The sequence below is a fragment of the Pundamilia nyererei genome, unplaced genomic scaffold (genome assembly GCF_000239375.1).
Source record: "Pundamilia nyererei isolate P.nyererei 1_Seehausen unplaced genomic scaffold, PunNye1.0 scaffold00010, whole genome shotgun sequence".
In the NCBI taxonomy this organism is placed as follows: Eukaryota; Metazoa; Chordata; class Actinopteri; order Cichliformes; family Cichlidae; genus Pundamilia; species Pundamilia nyererei.
This window is the reverse complement of record NW_005187411.1, coordinates 956,708-976,087: the sequence shown is the minus strand read 5'-3', so window position 1 is coordinate 976,087 and position 19,380 is coordinate 956,708. Positions and strand designations below refer to the sequence as shown.

At 41.2% G+C, this 19,380-nt stretch overlaps 1 protein-coding gene across 1 annotated transcript in view; it reads right to left on the bottom strand.

The window, feature by feature from the left end:
• myo10l1 (myosin X, like 1) overlaps positions 1-19,380 on the bottom strand; it is a 42,517-nt gene that overhangs the window by 6,807 nt on the left and 16,330 nt on the right. Inside the window, exons 3-34 of the mRNA XM_005723730.1 lie at positions 13,226-13,384; positions 12,278-12,465; positions 11,522-11,656; positions 10,822-10,946; positions 10,632-10,645; positions 10,433-10,517; positions 10,100-10,206; positions 9,586-9,715; positions 9,366-9,484; positions 9,093-9,239; positions 8,007-8,107; positions 7,797-7,863; positions 7,436-7,528; positions 7,278-7,346; positions 7,112-7,194; positions 6,636-6,738; positions 6,397-6,477; positions 6,151-6,275; positions 5,932-6,049; positions 5,709-5,815; positions 5,360-5,627; positions 4,458-5,291; positions 4,152-4,275; positions 3,845-3,983; positions 3,139-3,243; positions 2,739-2,834; positions 2,542-2,635; positions 2,265-2,320; positions 1,245-1,387; positions 774-968; positions 376-533; positions 163-283 (exon numbers count right to left, since the gene is read on the bottom strand). Coding sequence (XP_005723787.1) covers positions 163-283; positions 376-533; positions 774-968; positions 1,245-1,387; positions 2,265-2,320; positions 2,542-2,635; positions 2,739-2,834; positions 3,139-3,243; positions 3,845-3,983; positions 4,152-4,275; positions 4,458-5,291; positions 5,360-5,627; positions 5,709-5,815; positions 5,932-6,049; positions 6,151-6,275; positions 6,397-6,477; positions 6,636-6,738; positions 7,112-7,194; positions 7,278-7,346; positions 7,436-7,528; positions 7,797-7,863; positions 8,007-8,107; positions 9,093-9,239; positions 9,366-9,484; positions 9,586-9,715; positions 10,100-10,206; positions 10,433-10,517; positions 10,632-10,645; positions 10,822-10,946; positions 11,522-11,656; positions 12,278-12,465; positions 13,226-13,384 — 4,489 coding nt within the window. The remainder of the gene's footprint in view (positions 1-162; positions 284-375; positions 534-773; positions 969-1,244; positions 1,388-2,264; positions 2,321-2,541; positions 2,636-2,738; positions 2,835-3,138; positions 3,244-3,844; positions 3,984-4,151; positions 4,276-4,457; positions 5,292-5,359; positions 5,628-5,708; positions 5,816-5,931; positions 6,050-6,150; positions 6,276-6,396; positions 6,478-6,635; positions 6,739-7,111; positions 7,195-7,277; positions 7,347-7,435; positions 7,529-7,796; positions 7,864-8,006; positions 8,108-9,092; positions 9,240-9,365; positions 9,485-9,585; positions 9,716-10,099; positions 10,207-10,432; positions 10,518-10,631; positions 10,646-10,821; positions 10,947-11,521; positions 11,657-12,277; positions 12,466-13,225; positions 13,385-19,380) is intronic.

The following is a 19,380-nucleotide window of genomic DNA, read 5'->3' as shown; positions in this document are numbered from 1 at the left end:
TCCTGTGATCCGCTGGCGACCCCTCCTGGGTATACCCAGTTTTTCACCCTATGACAGAACTTTTACTCCATTTTACACTTTTTTGAGTGGGTTTTTTTGGCCTCTTTAATTTCCTATGAAACAGGAAGTTGGGAGCGTAAGAGGTTTCTCTATTTCACTCACAGCTGGTGACCTCTCCGTAAGGTAGGGGCAGTAGAGGCGCGTGCAGAGGATGCTGTGTGTATCTGAGGATGGGGTTCCTCCTGTACATCTGCTCCACTATTTCTGGGTTCACACTATTTTCCTGAGAAGACACAATGGTGTAAAAAAAAATCATCTTAAAGACACACATCTGCTGATGAATTTGAACTTACTCTGTTTATGTGAGCGTCTTACCTTGATGTCTCTGATGAGCTGCAGAGTTGGTGTTTCTATTGGGGTCTTGCTGTCTATGACTCCCTGTATAGCAGCTGTCCACCTCATGGCTTCATTCAGCATCTTAGTATAAAGACGGTAGGAATGCTTCCTCCCGTACACGATGATGTTCCAGTAGCCTGTAAAAAAAAGAGGGTGGGTTAAATCCAATAAAATTATTTCTACTAACATCGTGATTAAGTTTTATGAGAGTTGTGCAATAAATCCTTTTAATTTAATTCAATAAAACCAGGGTACTGGTACATTTATCAAGTCTATAATTGTAAACTGAGACACCGGCATATATCCCTAACCTCGTAAGTATAATCCCTGATTAAATGTGCCCTTCTTTCCCGTTCCTTTCATTTCTCTCTGCTCACCTGTCTCCCTGTGCACTCGTTCATCCGGCTGAATGACAGAACAGAGGGAGTTAAGGACCAGAGTTCCCATCTTGGAGGAGTTTTTCTCTGAGCTCTTGTAGTAATCCAGGGAGTTGTGGGTTAAAACAAACCAGCGCTTCTTCAGCTTAAGGGAGGTGCTCTTGGCATTTGTCTTCATCTCCTTTTGGAGCCACCCTGAAGATGGAGAGGAGAGGGAGGCAACAAGAGGAAAAAGAATGTAGAAAATATTGTGATACCTAAACCTTTACGTTGAAGATATACGGTTTTAAAAATGACAGTATGGTGTTTTTAGCGAAAATTAAATACAGATAATGCGTATAGTTCTAACATCTATAAATGGCCCAATATTTTCTTGCTTAAAATATTCCCAAAAGTAAAAAAAAAAAAAGTAATAAAATATAGAAAGCACAGAGTTGCATCTATAAGTTTGGAAATATCCAAAACCCTCACCTCTGACAAGGAACTCCTGTCCATCTATCCTGGCATCTCCTTTGGGTTTCTGCAGCAGACTGATCCAGTGATGCATCTCCTCTGGTGTGTCGCTGTTGCAGTGGATCACACGATTGGCCGTAATGATGACGAAAGAGTTTGGCCTGAAAACATGAACTATGAGGGTAAGTAGCAGCCAGGTGTTGCTAACAAAATGCACTTGACCAATTGATGATCAGCAAGCGTGACCACCTCTATATAATTAGAAATTCTGCCAGGTTTCTCATATGGACCATTCAGGTATTGACATGATGCCACAGAGGAAAAATATCAGCATTTATCTCAGAGATAGAACTGTTGCTGCCAGTCAGTCTGAGTAGGCAAACATTGATTTCCAAACAATTTGGAAACCATGGTGCTACAGTGAGAAAGATTTCAAGTGGAAAACATTCAAGACCGATGCCAGTCTTCCCGCGAGCGACTTCATCTCAAGCTCAGATGAAGCAATGTGCACATAAACTGCAAAAATTAACACTCTACAGACCTCAGTTATCATGCTAAATGTTAAATTTCATGACAGCACAATTAGAAGAAGACTGAACAAGCCTCTTTCTTTCTAAAAAGAACATAGCAGCATGGCTTAGGTTTCCACAGTTACATCTGAACAAACAACAAGAACAAAGTCCTTTGGACAGATGAGACTAAAGTGGAGTGTTTGTAGATAATGCACAGTGGCACGCTCGGTGAAAACCAATCACAGCAAATCAGGAGAAACACCTCATAATAACTGTCAAGCATGGTTTTGGAGGGGTGATGATTTGGGTTTGTTTTGCAGCCACATGGTGCAAAACAAGCACCTGTGGCTGCATTGCATTTCTTTAGTGCTAATCTTGGCACTAAAGTAAGTCTCAGGTGTTGTATAAAGTTGCTCGTCATTCTTTTCTACTAAGTTCTTCATTCATACTCCAACCAGAGAGAGAATTTCTTCTTCTTCTGCATATGAGGAGAACATCAGCTTCTTTTCTAGCTGATCAAACTTACCGATCAGGGTTGTCTGATGCACAAACGGAGTCAATCAATCCCACATCAAGAGTTCCCTGAATGAGAAAGGAGAGCATTGTTCAAACTGAACTATTTGTCTTAATAAACCAATCCAACTCGTGACTGTTCACAACCTTATCTGTATCGTTTTCGATAAGAAAACCATTAAAACAATAATCACCTACAACCAATTACAAGCTATCGAACATGCACATTTTGTGTGAAGAATATTTTCAGATCAGAGGAATTTACTGATTCGTGTTTTTAAAAGACTGACCACAGCATTTTTGGGGTTGGCCTGTTCATGGGACATCTCCAGTAGCTGCTCGGGAGTGCACACTCGCACCTTACTGAGCACGTTGAACCACCCACTGCACAGACAAAGAGGATGCCATCATGTTAAAGCTATAAAATCAGACAGGGATAGGTGCTTGTTTTTATTATTAGCAGTCTATGGTCAAGTCTACGTCATACCTCGCATCCTCAGGCGACTCTGCGAACACTTGGTATGTCCTCTCATCTGTCACAATGTTCAGAGCGTTCTCCTTTTCATGGTTATCCACAATCTCCCTATGAAGTCATAAAAAGGACACTCGTTTGAGAAATTCAGGTTCTGTCTGGACCAGTGGACCAGAAATCAAGAGGAAATTTCCATTGATCCAGCGAGAAGCTGAAGAACATGTCCGAGCTGCATACAACACATTTTAAATCAGTAAATTTCCATTATGATCTGGTCTGCTTGTAACATGTTTCTGTATTTGCTTGTGATTTTCTGTTTGTTTTTTCTTGAGTTTTGCTAGCCGCACAACTCTAGACAAATAGTGAAGAAGACTTTGTGTGATTTTCTGGTGGTGGGGTTTGTCAGAAATCTTACTTGGCTGCTCGGATGTCGATGGTTCCCTTGAGTTTCTCCTCACTGTCGTTGTCGTAGTACATTAGCTTACTGTCCCTCAGAACAAACCAGCGCATCTTCCAATTCCTGCAGAGAAATAAGACACCATGAGCACTCTTCATAAGCTTAATATTGCCCTCTCAACCTTTCTATTTAACAAGATCACAACTACATCTCTTTCCCCAAAAAGAAAATCACCAACTTTTACTCTGAACACATACTTTTCCTAAATCAATTACCAACTAATTGAAGAACCACTAAAAGCTTAATACATTGGCTTTAATGTATTGTAGTGAACTCCTGCAGGGGGTTTAATCCCTATAGTTACACAAATACTCAACGGCATTCAGAACTACAGACAAATTAACCCATTCATGCGGATTCAATAAATCTGTGACTTTTAAGCTATTTACATTTAAATAAATCAAGCTAACAAACACTGTGGTGTTACATGAAGCTGTCATACTGTATTATACTTCACCTTTTATAGAATTATGAGGAAATATGAAACATTCAGTTACATTTTAAGATCTTCTGCTTGGCAGTGTGGTAGGATCTCACAGACCCATCTTGTTGACATTTTCTGAACAGCTTTGTAAAAATCATCACATCATCAGATTGCGCTGAGCTGTAATAGTGCTTTTATTTGCAAAGCATGCAGGCTTCGCTCAGTAATAACTACAACAACCTCCGTGACAGAGTGGACAGTCCTCCTCCTTTCTTGTAGAGCCAGCCTGACTTCAGAGACTCTTGTTTGGACCGGAACCACATGAAGGTCTCGTCCTTTAACACGCACCAGCGCCTCCTCCATGGGATCATGAGACCAGCTGAGGGAGCACAATTGGGAGACATAGTCAATTTAAAAAAAGGTCTAGTGGATAGGATTTGGTGCCCACACTGAAAGAGCGGAGCTATGATTATCTGCTATATTTAATAATGCAAGTGCTACAGAAATAGATCAGAAACACCAGCTCTACAAAGAAAAACATCTATACCCTTCATGTATAGGTAGCCGTGGAAATATGGTGGCCCATTTCCATTGAGCAAAGTCACCCTGCCATTTGTCACTTCTTCATCAGTGTCCATCATGCCATCATGTTCATCATCACTGTCCGCATACTGCAACATGACACAATAACGTTAGTGGCCTGCTTATGCTTTTAATAATAATTACTTTTATTCCATAATGAGATAGCACGCTAACAGTTTATTACAATGAGTTCAAATGCACTGTATACTCTAGCTGCTCATACATATCTGCGTGCACGCTTGTGAGGATGCGTGTAAGTGTGTGTCCTCACAGAGTCAGAGCTGCCTCTGTAGGACTCGATGCTGGCGTTGGTGCAGGTCGACTTCCTGGGGTGTTCCTCGTCCGCCACAGCCGCGCTCCCTCGGTTGCTTCCCGACACGGAGCTGTCGTCTCCGGCGGTGACTGACCCCTCTTCCTCTTCTTGGTCGTAATCTGATTCTGTGTCGGCCGGCATGCTGTAGATCGGCTCCTCGCCATCTACGAGGCTCTCCACCATGCTCACTTTCCTTTCTGGCTCTTTCTTCTCCTCCTCTCCTGGTGGAGGCGGTGGTGGAGGCACAGTGGTGCCATCTCCGGGTGGAGGGAGGGGAGGTGGAGGAGGAGTTCCACCCGCAAGCATGCCGTCTGATGGAAGGGGGGGCGGAGGAGGTGGTACAGGGGGCACTGTTCCCTCTGCAAAGGCAGGTGGTGGAGGAGGGAGTTGGGCAAATATTTCCTGATCCACAGGAGCATTTGTCTCAGCAGGGGGAGGGAAGTCAGGCAAGGGGATACACTCCTCCTCAGCATGAAAGCCTTCGTCTACATCCTCTTCTTTGGATGCTCCTCTGGTGGTGCTGGCACCTTTTGGAGCTTTCACCTCTGCAGCGGGCTTAGCCCCGACTGCTCCCAGTGAGGGATCAACGCCTCCAAAGTTCAGGAGGTCGATGAGCTCCGTGGCCTTGCGCGATGCCTCCTTTTTCATCCGCTTGAGCTCAGCGTCCCGGCGCAGCTGCAGCTCCTGCTTGGACGACTCACAGAGCTGCGACACTTCATCCTCCCTCTTCTTCTGCAAGCGCTCAATCTCTCTCTCGAGCTGCAGGATCTCCTCCATTTGGCGAGTTTCATCCTAAAGAGCAGACGAAAGGGTTAAAACACTCCCATTAATGCCAGTGAAGATGCTTCTGACGGCTTTACCTTTGCATCTGCTCCCTCCGCTTCCTCCGTCTCCCCTTCGCCCAGCGTTTTCTCCTTCTCCTCTTCCTCCTTCGTCTTTTGCTCTTCCTCCTTCTTCTTCTTCTCCCCTCTCAGTTTTCGAACGTGAGCACGCGCCACCTGACCTCGTCTGTGTTTTTGCAGCACCACCGCTGCCTTGCGCTGCTTCACAAACCGTTTGCGTTGGATGTGCCTTCGTAAGTGTTTCTGGAGGGTGACGACGCTGGCACGTGCACGTTTGAAGTGCTTCCTGTGGATCGAATAACACAAAATTCAAAGCAACAAACATAACTGGTCCCAAAAACATGACTTCATGTCACAAGATTCTTACTTAGCAGAAAAAGTGAGTAGGTGGGCTCGGATTATCATGGCGGCTTGGCGGCGGACTTCATCTCTGTCTTTCTCTAAACGCTGCTCCAAAGACTCCTTCATGAACACCTGCAAAACAAAGAGGTGACAACAGTTTATAGCCAGCCTGTTAAACAACCTTGATATGAGACACTGTACAAAACTTTGCCATTTTAGATCTCCAAAAGGTAAAAAAAAACCCTCACCTTAGTCTTGCCTAACTGCCACTCCTTCTTGGTCTTATCATATTTGGTTAGAAGGTCTGTGGTTCTCTTCTTATCATCTCCTGCTGCTGGCACCTTTTCTTTCAGAATGATCTTATAACTGCCATAAAAATGTAACGTTAAAGAAAAGAATTGATACTTTTAAAAAACAAATCACAGATACAGAAAAATATGTAAGAATGTAGATTTAGAGATCTTTACCGAGAGAAGAAATCTTTGAATGTTCTGCGAACTGGAAAGCCAGCACGACGGATCTTCACGGTCTCCAACATCCCAGAATACCTCAGCTGATTCAGCACGACCTCCGGGTCAAACACATTTGGAGTCTGAAAGCATGATACAAAGGATTTAACACGTAACCTTGATATAGTACAGAATAATACTGTCAGATAGTGATATTAACATGAATATGTGAGTAGATAAAGACATTGGATAGAAAAAACAGACCTTTTCCATGTTGGGCTTAATGCAGCGAATGAAGAAAGGATTGGAAACACTCAGAGTGGCCATAAGAGCGTGAAGAGAGTCCTAAAGAGATTAAGAAAACAATAAATGCCGATACATCGCCATAACAATCATAACTACCATTCCAAAAAACCCCAAAAACATTTTCTTTAATGCATTTTAATTATTCTCTCAGTTCAAGACCCTTAGTTAACAGTTAGCAGCAACATCATATCACTCACCCTGAACTGGGAGCTCACTGTAGGTTTACGCCGGGCTGTTCCCATCTTCTCCTCATTGTTCCTGCTGCCGACCTTTTCAAACAAGTCGTAGATGAAGTCCAGTCTATGAATCGACAGAAATACTAAGGATGAAACACACGCATCTGCTAACTCATGTTAGAAAACGTATTACAGGGTACATCGGGATAACAACAAGGAAACTGGCAGAGCTGGAAAAAATAAACAAAAAATCCACCACAGTGTGTTTGGATGGTCAGTTTCAAATCTCATTAGGAGCTTTTAGAAACACTTTTTTCATATTTTCAGAAACTAATATCCATTATTTTGGTTATTGTTTGGACTTCAGCCCAATAATTCATATCAGCTTAAAACAAGGCAAACAAAACATGGATTTACCTTTAAAATCTTTCTTTCTTTGAATGACTGGTTAATTAGACCTCTGAGTCCTAATTAACCATCATATCTGCAGATATTACCTGCTGTCCTTGAGCATGTTCAGGATGTCATCTCTGAATGTGTCTCTGTTCTTCTCCAGGATTCCTCTGACATCATAGAGGACCTGTCGGAAACAGATATTATAAACTACACTGACTTTACAACACAATGATGGCGTGCAGCAGGTCCGTTCTGAATAAAACTCACCTCTCCAGCATAATGTTTGATACCAAACTGATGATCAGCAAGTCTGGGCTTGACATAGTAAGGGTTTGTCTGCAAAAACAGAAGCATGGCATTTAACATAAGCTCAGCATTTAGTGAATTACGCATAGAGGTCATTAGGAGATGTGTAAATAACTCACAGAGTGTCGGCTGTGCAACTTCTCCAGCAGAGTGAAGTCTGTTCCTTTGGGGAATCGGCTCTCTTCATTCACTAGTGCCAACAAGCCAAGTTTCTAGGACAGAGAAGGAGGGGGGAGGGGTAAAGTGGTGTTATTGCATCAGTATTATGAAATCAGCACCACTTTCTAAGACATCGGCCCCACTAATTATTAGATTTCCAAAAACAGATCTGAAGGAGGCGCCCAAGCTGGTCTTTAGTAATGGTGAAGTACTGGAGTTTTTATTTCAATTCTCTTCAACGGACTGAGAAAAGATCATGCACTCAAAAACTAACATCTTCATTACATTTATGCTATGAGTTATAGCAAATGTATTTTTTACCTTCTCTATGAGGTCAAGACACTCGGCATTGTCCATCCAATCAATTGCTTCCCACTGAACACCTTCCCTGTGGAGAGCACAACAAAATATTTATGCAAGGAAAAAGAAAAAGGTCATATTTAAATTTACTCTTCCATTCCCTTTTCCTTAGACACTTTAAAGTCCGCTTCACAATCCGAATGTCTTTAGGTTCCATATTCACGTCCGTACCGGTTGTACTCCAGCTGCTCCAGAGAGAAGATGTGCTTGTTGAAGTACTCCTGGAGCTTCTCGTTGGCATAATTGATGTTAAACTGTTCAAACCGGTTGACCTACAGGCACAGAGGCAGGGATTGACTTACAGACGTGTCATGGTTCTGTGTCGTGAAACAAGCTCAACTTTGTCTGGATCATCTGGATCAGTGAATCTAAAAATGGCAATCCTGCATAACGGCAATCACAAAGCTGGTTATCGTGTGGCTCAGCTAACTCTGGGTTCATGAATCCAGCTAGTAGCACGTTTCCAAAGTATTCCAGTTTTGCCAGAAAAAAGAGAAAATGCTTATTCAAGTTCTTCTTTTATTTTCAGTGCCCTAATTCTGGCTCTTTGCTGTATCATTATGAACAAGTAATGCATTTGCTAATCTGTTAGAAGTTAACCAAGCAGAAAGGAACCCTATACCCTCTTCTGTGGTTTCCTCTGCCTTGAAAACTCCACTATTAGACTCCCATTTAGTCTCATTCAACCGCTGTTTAATATGTTTGTTTATCAGGTTTTTTTGTGTCCACTAATCAGATGGCAGATCCGGTCCTGCTTTGGTCCTATCGAGCTTTCCTGCTTCTTCAGCTTTCCCTAATTTGGCTTTCCTTCTGTCCTCTCCTTGGCTTGGCTCAGATCATTTCAGTGCTCTCCTGCAGTCAGTACTCAACCTGCCAGCTCCATATTATTTCCCTTCTGCCTCTCTCCCTTTTTATCCCCCTGGTCTAAAGAGACTCAAAAAAATACTTTTGTAAATTCTTAAGTTTTGTTAATAAATTATTCTCTGTTACACCTGGCCTCTAATTTCTGTTTTTCGTATAGCTCTTTCTTTTATAGAAAAGAAAAAACTTATTAGTAAGCTTTTTCATTTGTCTTTGTCAGAATCCTATATGAATGATAACTCAGTGTTTCAGTGAAGTGATTAGTCAGTAGTAAGAAACTCATTAATCTTGCTTAGTAACAGGATGAGTAGCAGCTGGCAGCTTAGGAAGCGGAGGAGAAAATTCATGACCTCAAAATCAAAATTTGCCAAACAGAGGGAAGGTCAAAGCCCTCACCTCAAAGTTCTCAAAGCCAAAGATGTCAAGGATGCCGATGGATTTGAAGTTTTCCTTCCCCTTAATTTTCTGATTAATCTTGAGGATGATCCAGGAGAAACACTGGGAGTATAACGCCATGGCGACAGAGTCCCGGGAATCAATAGCCTGCAGCAATGAGGGGGAAACCCAAGGGAGGGTTGAAATGAGTAATGTGACTATGTCAGGAAGAGGCAGAAATCAAACATGGAGGGGTAAATTAAAGTGTGTTTATATGCATGTGTGTATAGGGACCTGCTCAATAGTAAGTGGGGAACAGATTTCCTCTCCTCTGAGGATTATGGAGCGCTGAGTCATGACTTCAGACAGCTGGAAGGCATCCAGCCCCAACAGCTCACTGGCATTGGTAACCACTGGAAACATGGACAAAGACATGTTAAACATCTGGAACGTTTTCTATGTCTACCTCGATTTTTATATCATCTAACTCATTTTCTATGAGCACTTCTCTGACCTTGCTTGGTGGTGATCTGAGCTCCTCCTGCAGTCATGAACTCAATGTTGCCAAGTTGTAAGACTCCCGACAGCAGCTTAAACATGTCTCTGATCTCCTCCTCCGTGAACTCCAAGACCTTTAGCGCCTCCTGTGCAAAGACGAGCACGGGGAAAGAGATTGTGAGCACTTTTTTCAGCTCAGAGCCAAAGGTTCATTGATAACATTCACATCCCAGAAAAAGGTTTGATAAATGGAGGGGAAAAGATCTTTATTTCTCTGAGGCTAACCTGCTCTGCTCTTAAGACAACAATATGTCAGTGTTCAACAAAAAAGATTAACAGTTTTATGGCTGTGAGGACATCAAACTTTACAATCTAAGGCCACCAATCCTGCCTCCTATCATCCTGTTAGCGTTGGAATCTCTCTGCTACTTTTGTAACTGGATAAAAAAAACAATAGATAACAATAGAGAACTGTTCTTACAGACCTCAGTACATCTACTTGAAGAACTGAAGACAAAATCAATACTGACCATAACACTGTTAAACAGCTCTTTGTCATTTAGACTCTTGTCCTTAAGACATCCTGATTGGCTGAGGTAGTGGTAAGATTCAGCGGGATCCTCCAGGAAGTAGAGGCCTGCAAGAGCAAATGTATAATGTGAGCAAACGATATGTATTCACAGGTAAAAGTTAATGATTAATAATGTTTGTCCATCAATATTTATTCTTCTCTATTATAACTGAAATCAAACTATTTTTACAATAACTTCTCACATGAAGCCAAAAGTGTAAATTGGATCATTGAAAAATAATAAAAATAATAAAAGCTCGCTGTTGATATTTACGCTCGCACAGCTTCTTACTTTTTTGCTCTTTACTAGCGCCTGCCAGCAGAGCGTAGAAGATGTGGTAGTTTCGCTCTCCGGGGTTTTGTCGTACCACGCGGTTCTACAGAAAAATCAGGGTAGCAAAGTTTCCATGAACATTTTATTGTGATTGACAATGTAAGACTGACACGTGACTCCTAATAAATTTGATACGAGGAGGTCGAGACATCCTTACCTTTTCAAGTAAATCTGACAGGAAGTGAGTCAAAGAAATTCATCATTCATATAATTCACCTTCTAAGAATCAGAAACATACATTTCTACCACAACTTTTTATGCGTGTATGCAAAAACAAGCACCCGTTCAATCATACACAGGTGTAAATTTCATGCAGTTAGATGTATTGTGCTTTAAAGCAAGGATACAATCTATGACGCAGCCTCCTTGGATGTTGCCACTCTCAGAGAAGTGAAGTTGGATGAACTTCCCAAAGCGACTGGAGTTGTTGTTGTAAACAGTCTTAGCATTACCAAAAGCTTCCATGATGGGACTGAAAAGCGGGAAAAATTATTTTTACAGTATTTTTTTTTTACCATATGTTTTCCAGAAAAAACTTCAACAAATTCGACATTTTAAGGAGAACATAATATCCATATGAGCTCAAACCGTGCTCACTTAGCACTCGCACATTATAGTTGTAATCCTGACACTTGGATTTAAATTATATGAAATTTCAGTTACACAAAACATTATTCTTTGAAAACTTAACACCCTGTTAGAGATGTAAATAAAAGGCTTTAAAGTCTCAAGTAAAATGAGCTGGTAAAATCCCAAAGAAAAGGCAAAGGCCATAAGCAGGCCTTGAATGGCTGCCATCTTTACCATGTAAGCTGTTAATCTGATATATAAAATGTGTAAAACACACAGTCCTAATCCCGTCCTTTTACTACTTACACAAGTAGTCATTACAGAAACTTAAAGTCTTCATCATATTTTCTGGCGTTAGTGATTATACCTTCACCACAGCCTAGCAGGTAGCACGCTCCATGGAAAAGATGCTAACCCACTGACTTGTTTCTTGGCATTTCCTGAAGCTTGTCATGTTTACTTCACTGATTCGCATACCTGCTCTGTACGATGGCTTGCTCCACACGCGTGCTTTTCTCTGAGGGAGGAGTTCCGGCTGAGTTCTGGCTCATCACTGACAGAAACTGCAACAGCAGTTTGGTGCTTTCAGTCTTCCCTGCTCCTGATTCCCCACTGGCGTACACATACACACAAAGACACACATAGCCCAATTAAATCCTACACACAATGACCTTCACTGACATTCCCGTATCTTGAACCGCTCCGGTTATCTAATTGGTGTTGCAGGTTGATAGACCTCAGAGATATTCAGCCTATCGTAATCAGGCTGAGCACAAGTGAAAGCATGATGGGATGGTGGACACTAGAACCAGATCAGGCCACTTAATCATGCGAACCAATAACCCTACTTTAATCTGGAAGAGGAAATTCTATTTATTTTCAAAACAAAGGGAGACATGGTCATGATCACAATCTATTTGTTCTCTAGCTTGGTCTTGAATATTGCTCTGTCTCACTGACATCAATATGTCTGGGATGCAAACCACTTCCACTTCCTTAAGCCTTTACCTTGATTTTTCATTAGGTCTAATAGCTGTCAGTGTTTCACTATCTATGCACAGGCTTCAACTACAAACAGGCATAGGAACAGCAGGATTTTCTGGGAATAAGCATACTAGAAATAGTAGACTAGAAAGACAAGATTTAGGAAACAAAGTCATGTTTTGATAGCTTAGTAGAGAAAGATAGAGGGATAGATGGGTAAAGAATTCCCTGAATGTCCTCCATCATTACCTGATGAGGATGCACTGGCTGTCATGGCGTTTCCAGATGCAGCGGTAGCATTCATTGGCTACAGCAAAAATGTGTGGAGGGAGTTCCCCCAGATGGTGCTTGGAGTACAAGTCCACCCTCTCTAGGTCATACAGACCAGGGATCTGCTTGTATGGGTTGACAGCTGCCAGGATGCTGCCGATGTTAGTCTGAAAACAGCGAAGGAGAGACACTTCAGGTTCAGTGTCTGTATCATCTTTCCTTTCTTTTTATTATTTGATTATATTTGGTCCACGTTTATCCACTTTCTATATTCATATGACCTTATTGGCACATTTAGTGGACTATCCACATATAAAATAGTGCTAAAGGACACAGATACACATGAGTGCATGAGAGCGCAGTAATACAGAAAGCAGACTCACACAAGAGAAATTCTTTTGATCAGCTTAAGGTAAATCCGTATATGGACAATATTTCATCATCTAGATTAGGCAGTCTAGATAATCTAGCTGTCTGGTAATCTTCCAGGTTTCCAGACTTTTGAAAATTTCTGTGCATCAGCATAAAAGTGATCAAAATGTAAAGACTGCAATGCATACTGATCCCACAGTTTGGAGGAGAGGGCATTCATGTGTAAGGATGCCTGGGTTAGTAATCAAAAATAAACTTTTATGCGTTTTATTTCCTATCTGCATTGTAAAACGCGCATGTATTCAAACCACAAGGCCATCAAATCAAGTGATGTTGCAGATTTTAAACTGCACTATCGCACCATAAAGTCATTCATATGGTTATTTTTTGCAATGAGAATGATATATGCTGAGGCCTGATGAGTGGATTTGTGTCTCTTTCTAAAAGCCTCACTCGTGTAAGCAAAGGAGAAGGAGGTGTGTGATAATATAAACACACATAATGGCCCTGCACAGACATAGACATAGACACACATGGCTCGCTGAATGCACTCACATAGATGCAATCCTTCTGGTAGCGTTGGTAAAGGTTGTGCATGATAGCGGCTTCGTGCAGCTCCGCCAGTGCTGACATGTCCTCCACCCCATCGATGCTTGACTGGTGCATAGCGTACACTCGCTCCCTGGTGACCTCGGCCTGCTGCAAGTAAAACACCTGTATACAAGGAGACGTAAAGATCATCACCCAGTTTTTAACTTCATACTTTGGCATGAAATAATACAATAATATTCACAAGTGTTGTGAAATAGCAATCTAACAGCAATGCAAAGCAGCATATGTGCTGATTGTGCAACACTGACAGTCACTTGGAGACAACAAATGTGGATAAATCGAGACTCGTGAGACCAGGTAACGTTGAATCTGTGTGAATTTCAGCCTCAGTTTCCCATTCTTAGTTGACAGGAGTGGCAACCAGTGTGGTCTTCTGCTGCTGAAGCCTCGACGTCTTACAGTTTGACATGTTATGAGTCCAGAGCTGCTTTTCTGCCTAGGTTATTTGTGCTATTCAGCTGTTATTAAGGGAATTCCTTTTAGTAGTTTTTTTGTTGCTATTGCTGTTTTTGTAAGTTTCTTGAGTCTAAAGGTTTCTAGGCCAGTTTAATTATATTTTACCTTTTTTTGTTATTGTTGTTTTTGAGCTAACATAACCTGTCACTGGTGTAAAATAGGTTCATATTCACTGTAATGAAATTAGAGTAAATGTAGTCCCCAAAACTAGAAATATTCCTTTAAAGGCTTTTGTTTGTAATTTAAAAGGAAATATTCTAATAAATAACACAGACCAACACTGACTAACTGGCTAATCAATGTTTCTGACACAAACAAATACATGAAAGACTCCAGCATTCCAACGTCTCTCCATTTTTAGCATTAACAGGCTAATTGTGATGCAACATGATGAAAATCCACATGGTGAGAATACAGAGCCTCACGGCTCCCTTCAGACCCCCCCATCTCATCTATGTCATCCATTGCCATGGCAACTAGAGAATTAGGGGACAAAACGGGTGGAGAAGCTGGCTGTGGGAGGGGAGGAGAAAGAAGCGAGAGAGGAACACCGTGAGGACAGAAGCAGAGAAGATGAGAGAGGGCAATGGATCTGATCTGGAAGGACATGACAAGTGAATGCAGCTCAGTGTGTATTCAGGTCAGGCACATGGATGCTGCTGCCACAATCCCCATCCGTCTTCCTCACACACGGTGCACAGACGCACACAGGCTGTCATTCTACTTCAGCGTAAAGGTCGCTCATTCACTCCAGCGAAATCAGCCCGGCCAAGAATAGAAACCACGGCCTTTACGATACTGGGTCGTTAATATGTCATCTCAGTCTCACAGCCAGCCTCCACCCTGAGTGAGCTTGCTGCTGTAACAGATGTGGTGGAAGTCTGTTGAAAGCGGCAGAAGGGTGAGCTGTAGGCATTCCGACATCCTGTTCTTAAATAAATCTATTTCACTCCAGTGACGCTGCCTTGCACTGCACAGAGCTGTTGCGTGCCGACGACTCTCTCAGGGCAAAAGAAATCATCCCATGCCAACTGTTTGTTGCATGTTGCTGACAAAAGAAACCTGTGTGCAATATGCTGCCGTGTTTCCACTTTTCTCTCTCTGAAATGCCAAAACATCAGTTAAAGTATCGCAATGCTAATGAAGTCGGTAACATTTCTGCACTCACTGAGCTGTAAATGAAATGACCCAATTATACCTCACCCTCCATTATAGAAGGCATGACTCATGTATGATGACACGAGCAGCTAACAGCTCTGCATCTTTACTGTGACCCCATCCATTTAAAAGGCCCTGTGTTCTAAATTGGATCAATTTAATGTTATGTGCTGTAGAATGCTTTATGCATGGAAAAGACTGCCTGAGTGTTGACCCTCTTGCTGCATGAAGTTGATGAAGAGGATTGTGACCAGATAACTTAGTGTAACTTACTAATATTTTATAATTTAAGAACTCAGCGTCATTTACTTTCTTGCTGAGAGTTACATGAGAAGATGGAAAACATCTATGATATATTTATCTGAATGTCTGAGTTATTAGTCTTCACTTCACTGCTTTGATTTTGGGACCCACTGCTCTAACTTCTTCCCTATTCACACTTTGCACTGCTAAAGAATCTCTAAAGCTTCATTTTATGCTACCTGCTCACGACCAAACAGACCAAAAAAGGTAGCAACCAGCTGCTAATCATAGTGGAGCATTTAAGAGCTAAAAAGCCAGACATTTAAAAGCTCATCGGAGACCAGGGATGAATATTGAACTTAAATCCACCCTGTGAATGAATGATGATGTTGATCCATATCTGACCGTATCTGTTTTCTCTTGGTTTAATTAATGCTACGTCCTGCTATTTTCAACCTTTGAAGCTGATCTATGTGTGAGTGTGTTAGTGTATGTGGTTGTGCTATCATCACTGCCTGATGTGTGAGTTAGACACACGCTTGTCTACGAAATGAGATGGACCATCGTGCTTGTTTGTCATGATGTGGACAGCTGTGCACATCCATATTGCAGATATTACAGGGAGACCTTTTTTTAAAAATAGAAAGATGAAAATACTCTTGAAAGATCTCCACTCCATAAAGCTTTTCTTTCCACTTTTTTCCATTACTTTCTCATCCTATTAAATCATGATCTCCCACTGTTTTTTTTTCTGGAGTTCTCCATGTCTTCATGTCTTAAACATCACTTCTGTCTCTCTCATCTCTCTTTCTCTTTGTATGTCACCCGTCTTTTATCCCTCCCCCATCATTTCTCGTGTCTCTGTTCCTTCGATCTCGCCTCTCTTATCGTTCCACTCTTCATTAATTTACCTCCTTCTCTTCTATCTGCCCCACACTGCATTTTTCCTTTCCTTTTTCCTCTCCTCTGTATTGCTGTTCTCGTCGTCAATACTGTTTTCCTTCAGCTTGTTTTTTATACTTCAAGTCTTTCCAGTATACTTTGCTATCTATCTGTGTCTGTGCATCCCTCACAGTGAATCACTTAATGCCTAAATGGCTCAATCTGAGACCCCCGTCTGTAATTGAAGGCACACCGAGAGCCTTTTCAATCAGAAAGTCAAGCACGCCTGTGCAATCCAGAGTAAATTACAGTGGAAGGGAAGATAAGACTTCACACACACACAACACTAAGAAAAAAAAACACACCAGGTCAACAGAGAAGAAACACAAATGGATGCCTGCATGTTGTATTTACATAGCTATATTTGCATAACTTATCTTCATAACTCTGACCAACAGGAATATCCAGCAGTAGTCTTGAAATGTATTAAAATAATCTTTGATTTTGCTCTTCTGGATTTTGAATATTTCTATAAATTCTAACAACTTCCTCATACAAGTCTAACATTCCTGTATAACAGGTTAGCGGGATAGCACTAAAAAACATAGACATGCATTCAAACTGTAACACCTGTGACATCACTCCTGCTCTTTTATTTATTTTTCAGCAGCTGCTGTGACATTATTTTAACATTTCACTGTGCGTCATTGAGATAGCTGACCTATTCTCTACACTGGCTGAGTTTTATCTGTAAATGTGCAGAATTACGTCAAACTGAAGTGAAGGAGTTTACTGATTGTACTGTTTACCCTAAGGACACTTATATCCATATAATATTGGAAAAAGAAGCTCTACAATAGGAAAATCAGTGAGTTAAACTCATGCACCTAATCTCCTTTTAGGTTTTTTTTTTTATTTGAGCATGCTCTCTTCCACAAACTGCAACTTGTATATAAATGGTAACCTATTTTTTATATTTGTTCAGACTGGTTGTTTTATATCTATCTTTAATTTGTATAGAGCTGAAAGAATAAACTGCCTACAGGGTTGAAAGAATATTCAAACGAGCCACAATCACGTCCTCATAACATACAAGAGAAAATGGCAAACAAATGGCAAACTACCATTAAAGGGGGGAGGGGATTGCTAAAATGTATATTTGAAGAATTTCTTAACACAATAACTAAACAAATAAATTACTTTTCTGCAACATATAACTGGTTATGAAGCCAAAAAAAACCCCAGCATTTAAAGCAGATATTCACAAGTAATTCAGGGAGATGAGATGCTTCAAATTTGGAAAGTGTGTCAGTAACTGAAGTAACCTGCAGCTGAAGTGAGAGAGGGGGGAAAGAATTTTGCAGATGTCTCTGTTTTCTTTCATTGCCCTCCAATAGGTTTTAACACACATTCTCTACATGGAGCCTATCTGCACATTAACCCACAAAGAAAAAAGGTACGAACACACTCAAACTGTGCTGTGATGCAGATGCAGATGTACGCACGATAAATCTGACTACCCAGAGAGTCTAAAATGGGATAGTTCATATTCAATAATTCATCATCCAGAACAGGAGCAGAAGAACAGCGAGAGGAAAATACAGAGATAGGCTGAAGTAGAAGTAGAGGATGGTTAACTAACTCTTATCTGTCTTCACTAAGACAGGAGTGGGAGATCATACTCGCGAGAAGGTGGTCAGAAAATCCCACCACAAAATTTGAAAAATTGTTTTAGTCCATCTCTGAGTACTCTCTGACTTCACAACACCTAACATTCAGGCCTACACTCTGCTGAAGACGCCAGACTTAAAATTGTGATTCACAAAGATAGTTATCTGATAAAACTACTTTCCTAAAGTGGCTGAGTAGTATTGTTTTTAGAAAACTTGCATCAAATTCATTGCAAAGAAAGCCTATTGGGATGATCTCAGACTGAAAATATATTTATTTTATGTTAATGGAAAGTTAAATGACAAAACAGGTTAGTATGATTCACTTTTTCAGAACACTTCTTCCCTTTTATCATTTTCTTTGCCATGTAAAGACATTTTTAAGCTCACACACATATACATGCAGTGCTTCGAGTCTTTCTGTAAAACTCTCTGATGTCTGAAGCTGCTTTGCATGATTGAGGAGGAGAGCCGGAGGAGACGAGCCTCTTCATCTGACTTCACATATTAGCTGCAACCACAGCGAGGAGATAAAGATGGAGAGACAGAGAGGAAGAGAGCTGTGAGCACAGTGACCTACATATTCTGTAGACCTCTATTCGCCAGTGCAGATTTAGTATCACATAGTTCCGTACAGCACCTGCAGGTCTCCTCACTGACCTTGGATCTGAAGTGTCAGATCTAAATGAGTGCAGTTGGGATGAGCAGGTCTTTAGTGTAATCTGATCACTGAAATCAAAGTACACTGTGGGCAACGGCAGCCAGCAGTGCTTAGCAGTGCTCGTTTGCTAAAAACTATCAAGCCTGCAGAATATGAAGAAGGATTTTTAAAACATTTATCAGCATTCCTGACTACAGACAACATTGATTTGCTTGGGTATGAGTCAAGACAGTATTGGGTGTAATGCATTACATTATAATGACTGGTTTGGCTTTCACACTACTGTAAACATTTTGCATTTTTAAGGAACACGTTACTGGACTTAATTCAGTAACTGCATTACATTGTTACTTGCTTTACAAAGGTTCTTCAGTTATCTGCACAGCAGGTGGATAACAAGCTTTTTTCTTTCTGTGCTATAGTCAGCTTTATTGTAGTAAAGCAACTATATCAGGAACAGCCACATTATGCTGCTAGCAGAACTTCAGTTCTTTGCAAGCCCCTGCAAAGACAGCATGTTAACACAAAACTAAACAGGAACACAGAGTGATGATGAAGCTGAGTGAAAGCCGACCACAGCCCAGCAGCCAGAAGTTCAATAGGTAACAAAAGCAGAGATAATCAGTCAGGCTTGGAACCTTCGTTTCTTCCTGCTCATGCTGCTAAAGTGGAATCACAGTGGAAGTCTCAATGTGCTGGTTTTCAGCGTTGTTTTGTGATGTCGGTTTTGTGTTCATACATAAAAACTAAAAGAAAGATCACATAAGTGAGATTTGTAACAAGGATTTGTGTCGGTGTATAGGACTGTAGGGTAAGGTTTTACGTTAAATGTTTTTCAGGTTATTTTATGTAGTAATGAGAAAATAAGGTAATGAGAAATGTAATTTTCTCCTGCAAATAATGTACTGCATTACTTTTTAAGGAAAAATAGGATTTGAGTTTGAAGAGGAAACACTAAAAATGTGTGAAGCATGTGATTGTAATTTGTGAACCACCCTCACAAACTAGGGAAACTACGGAGCAGCGGT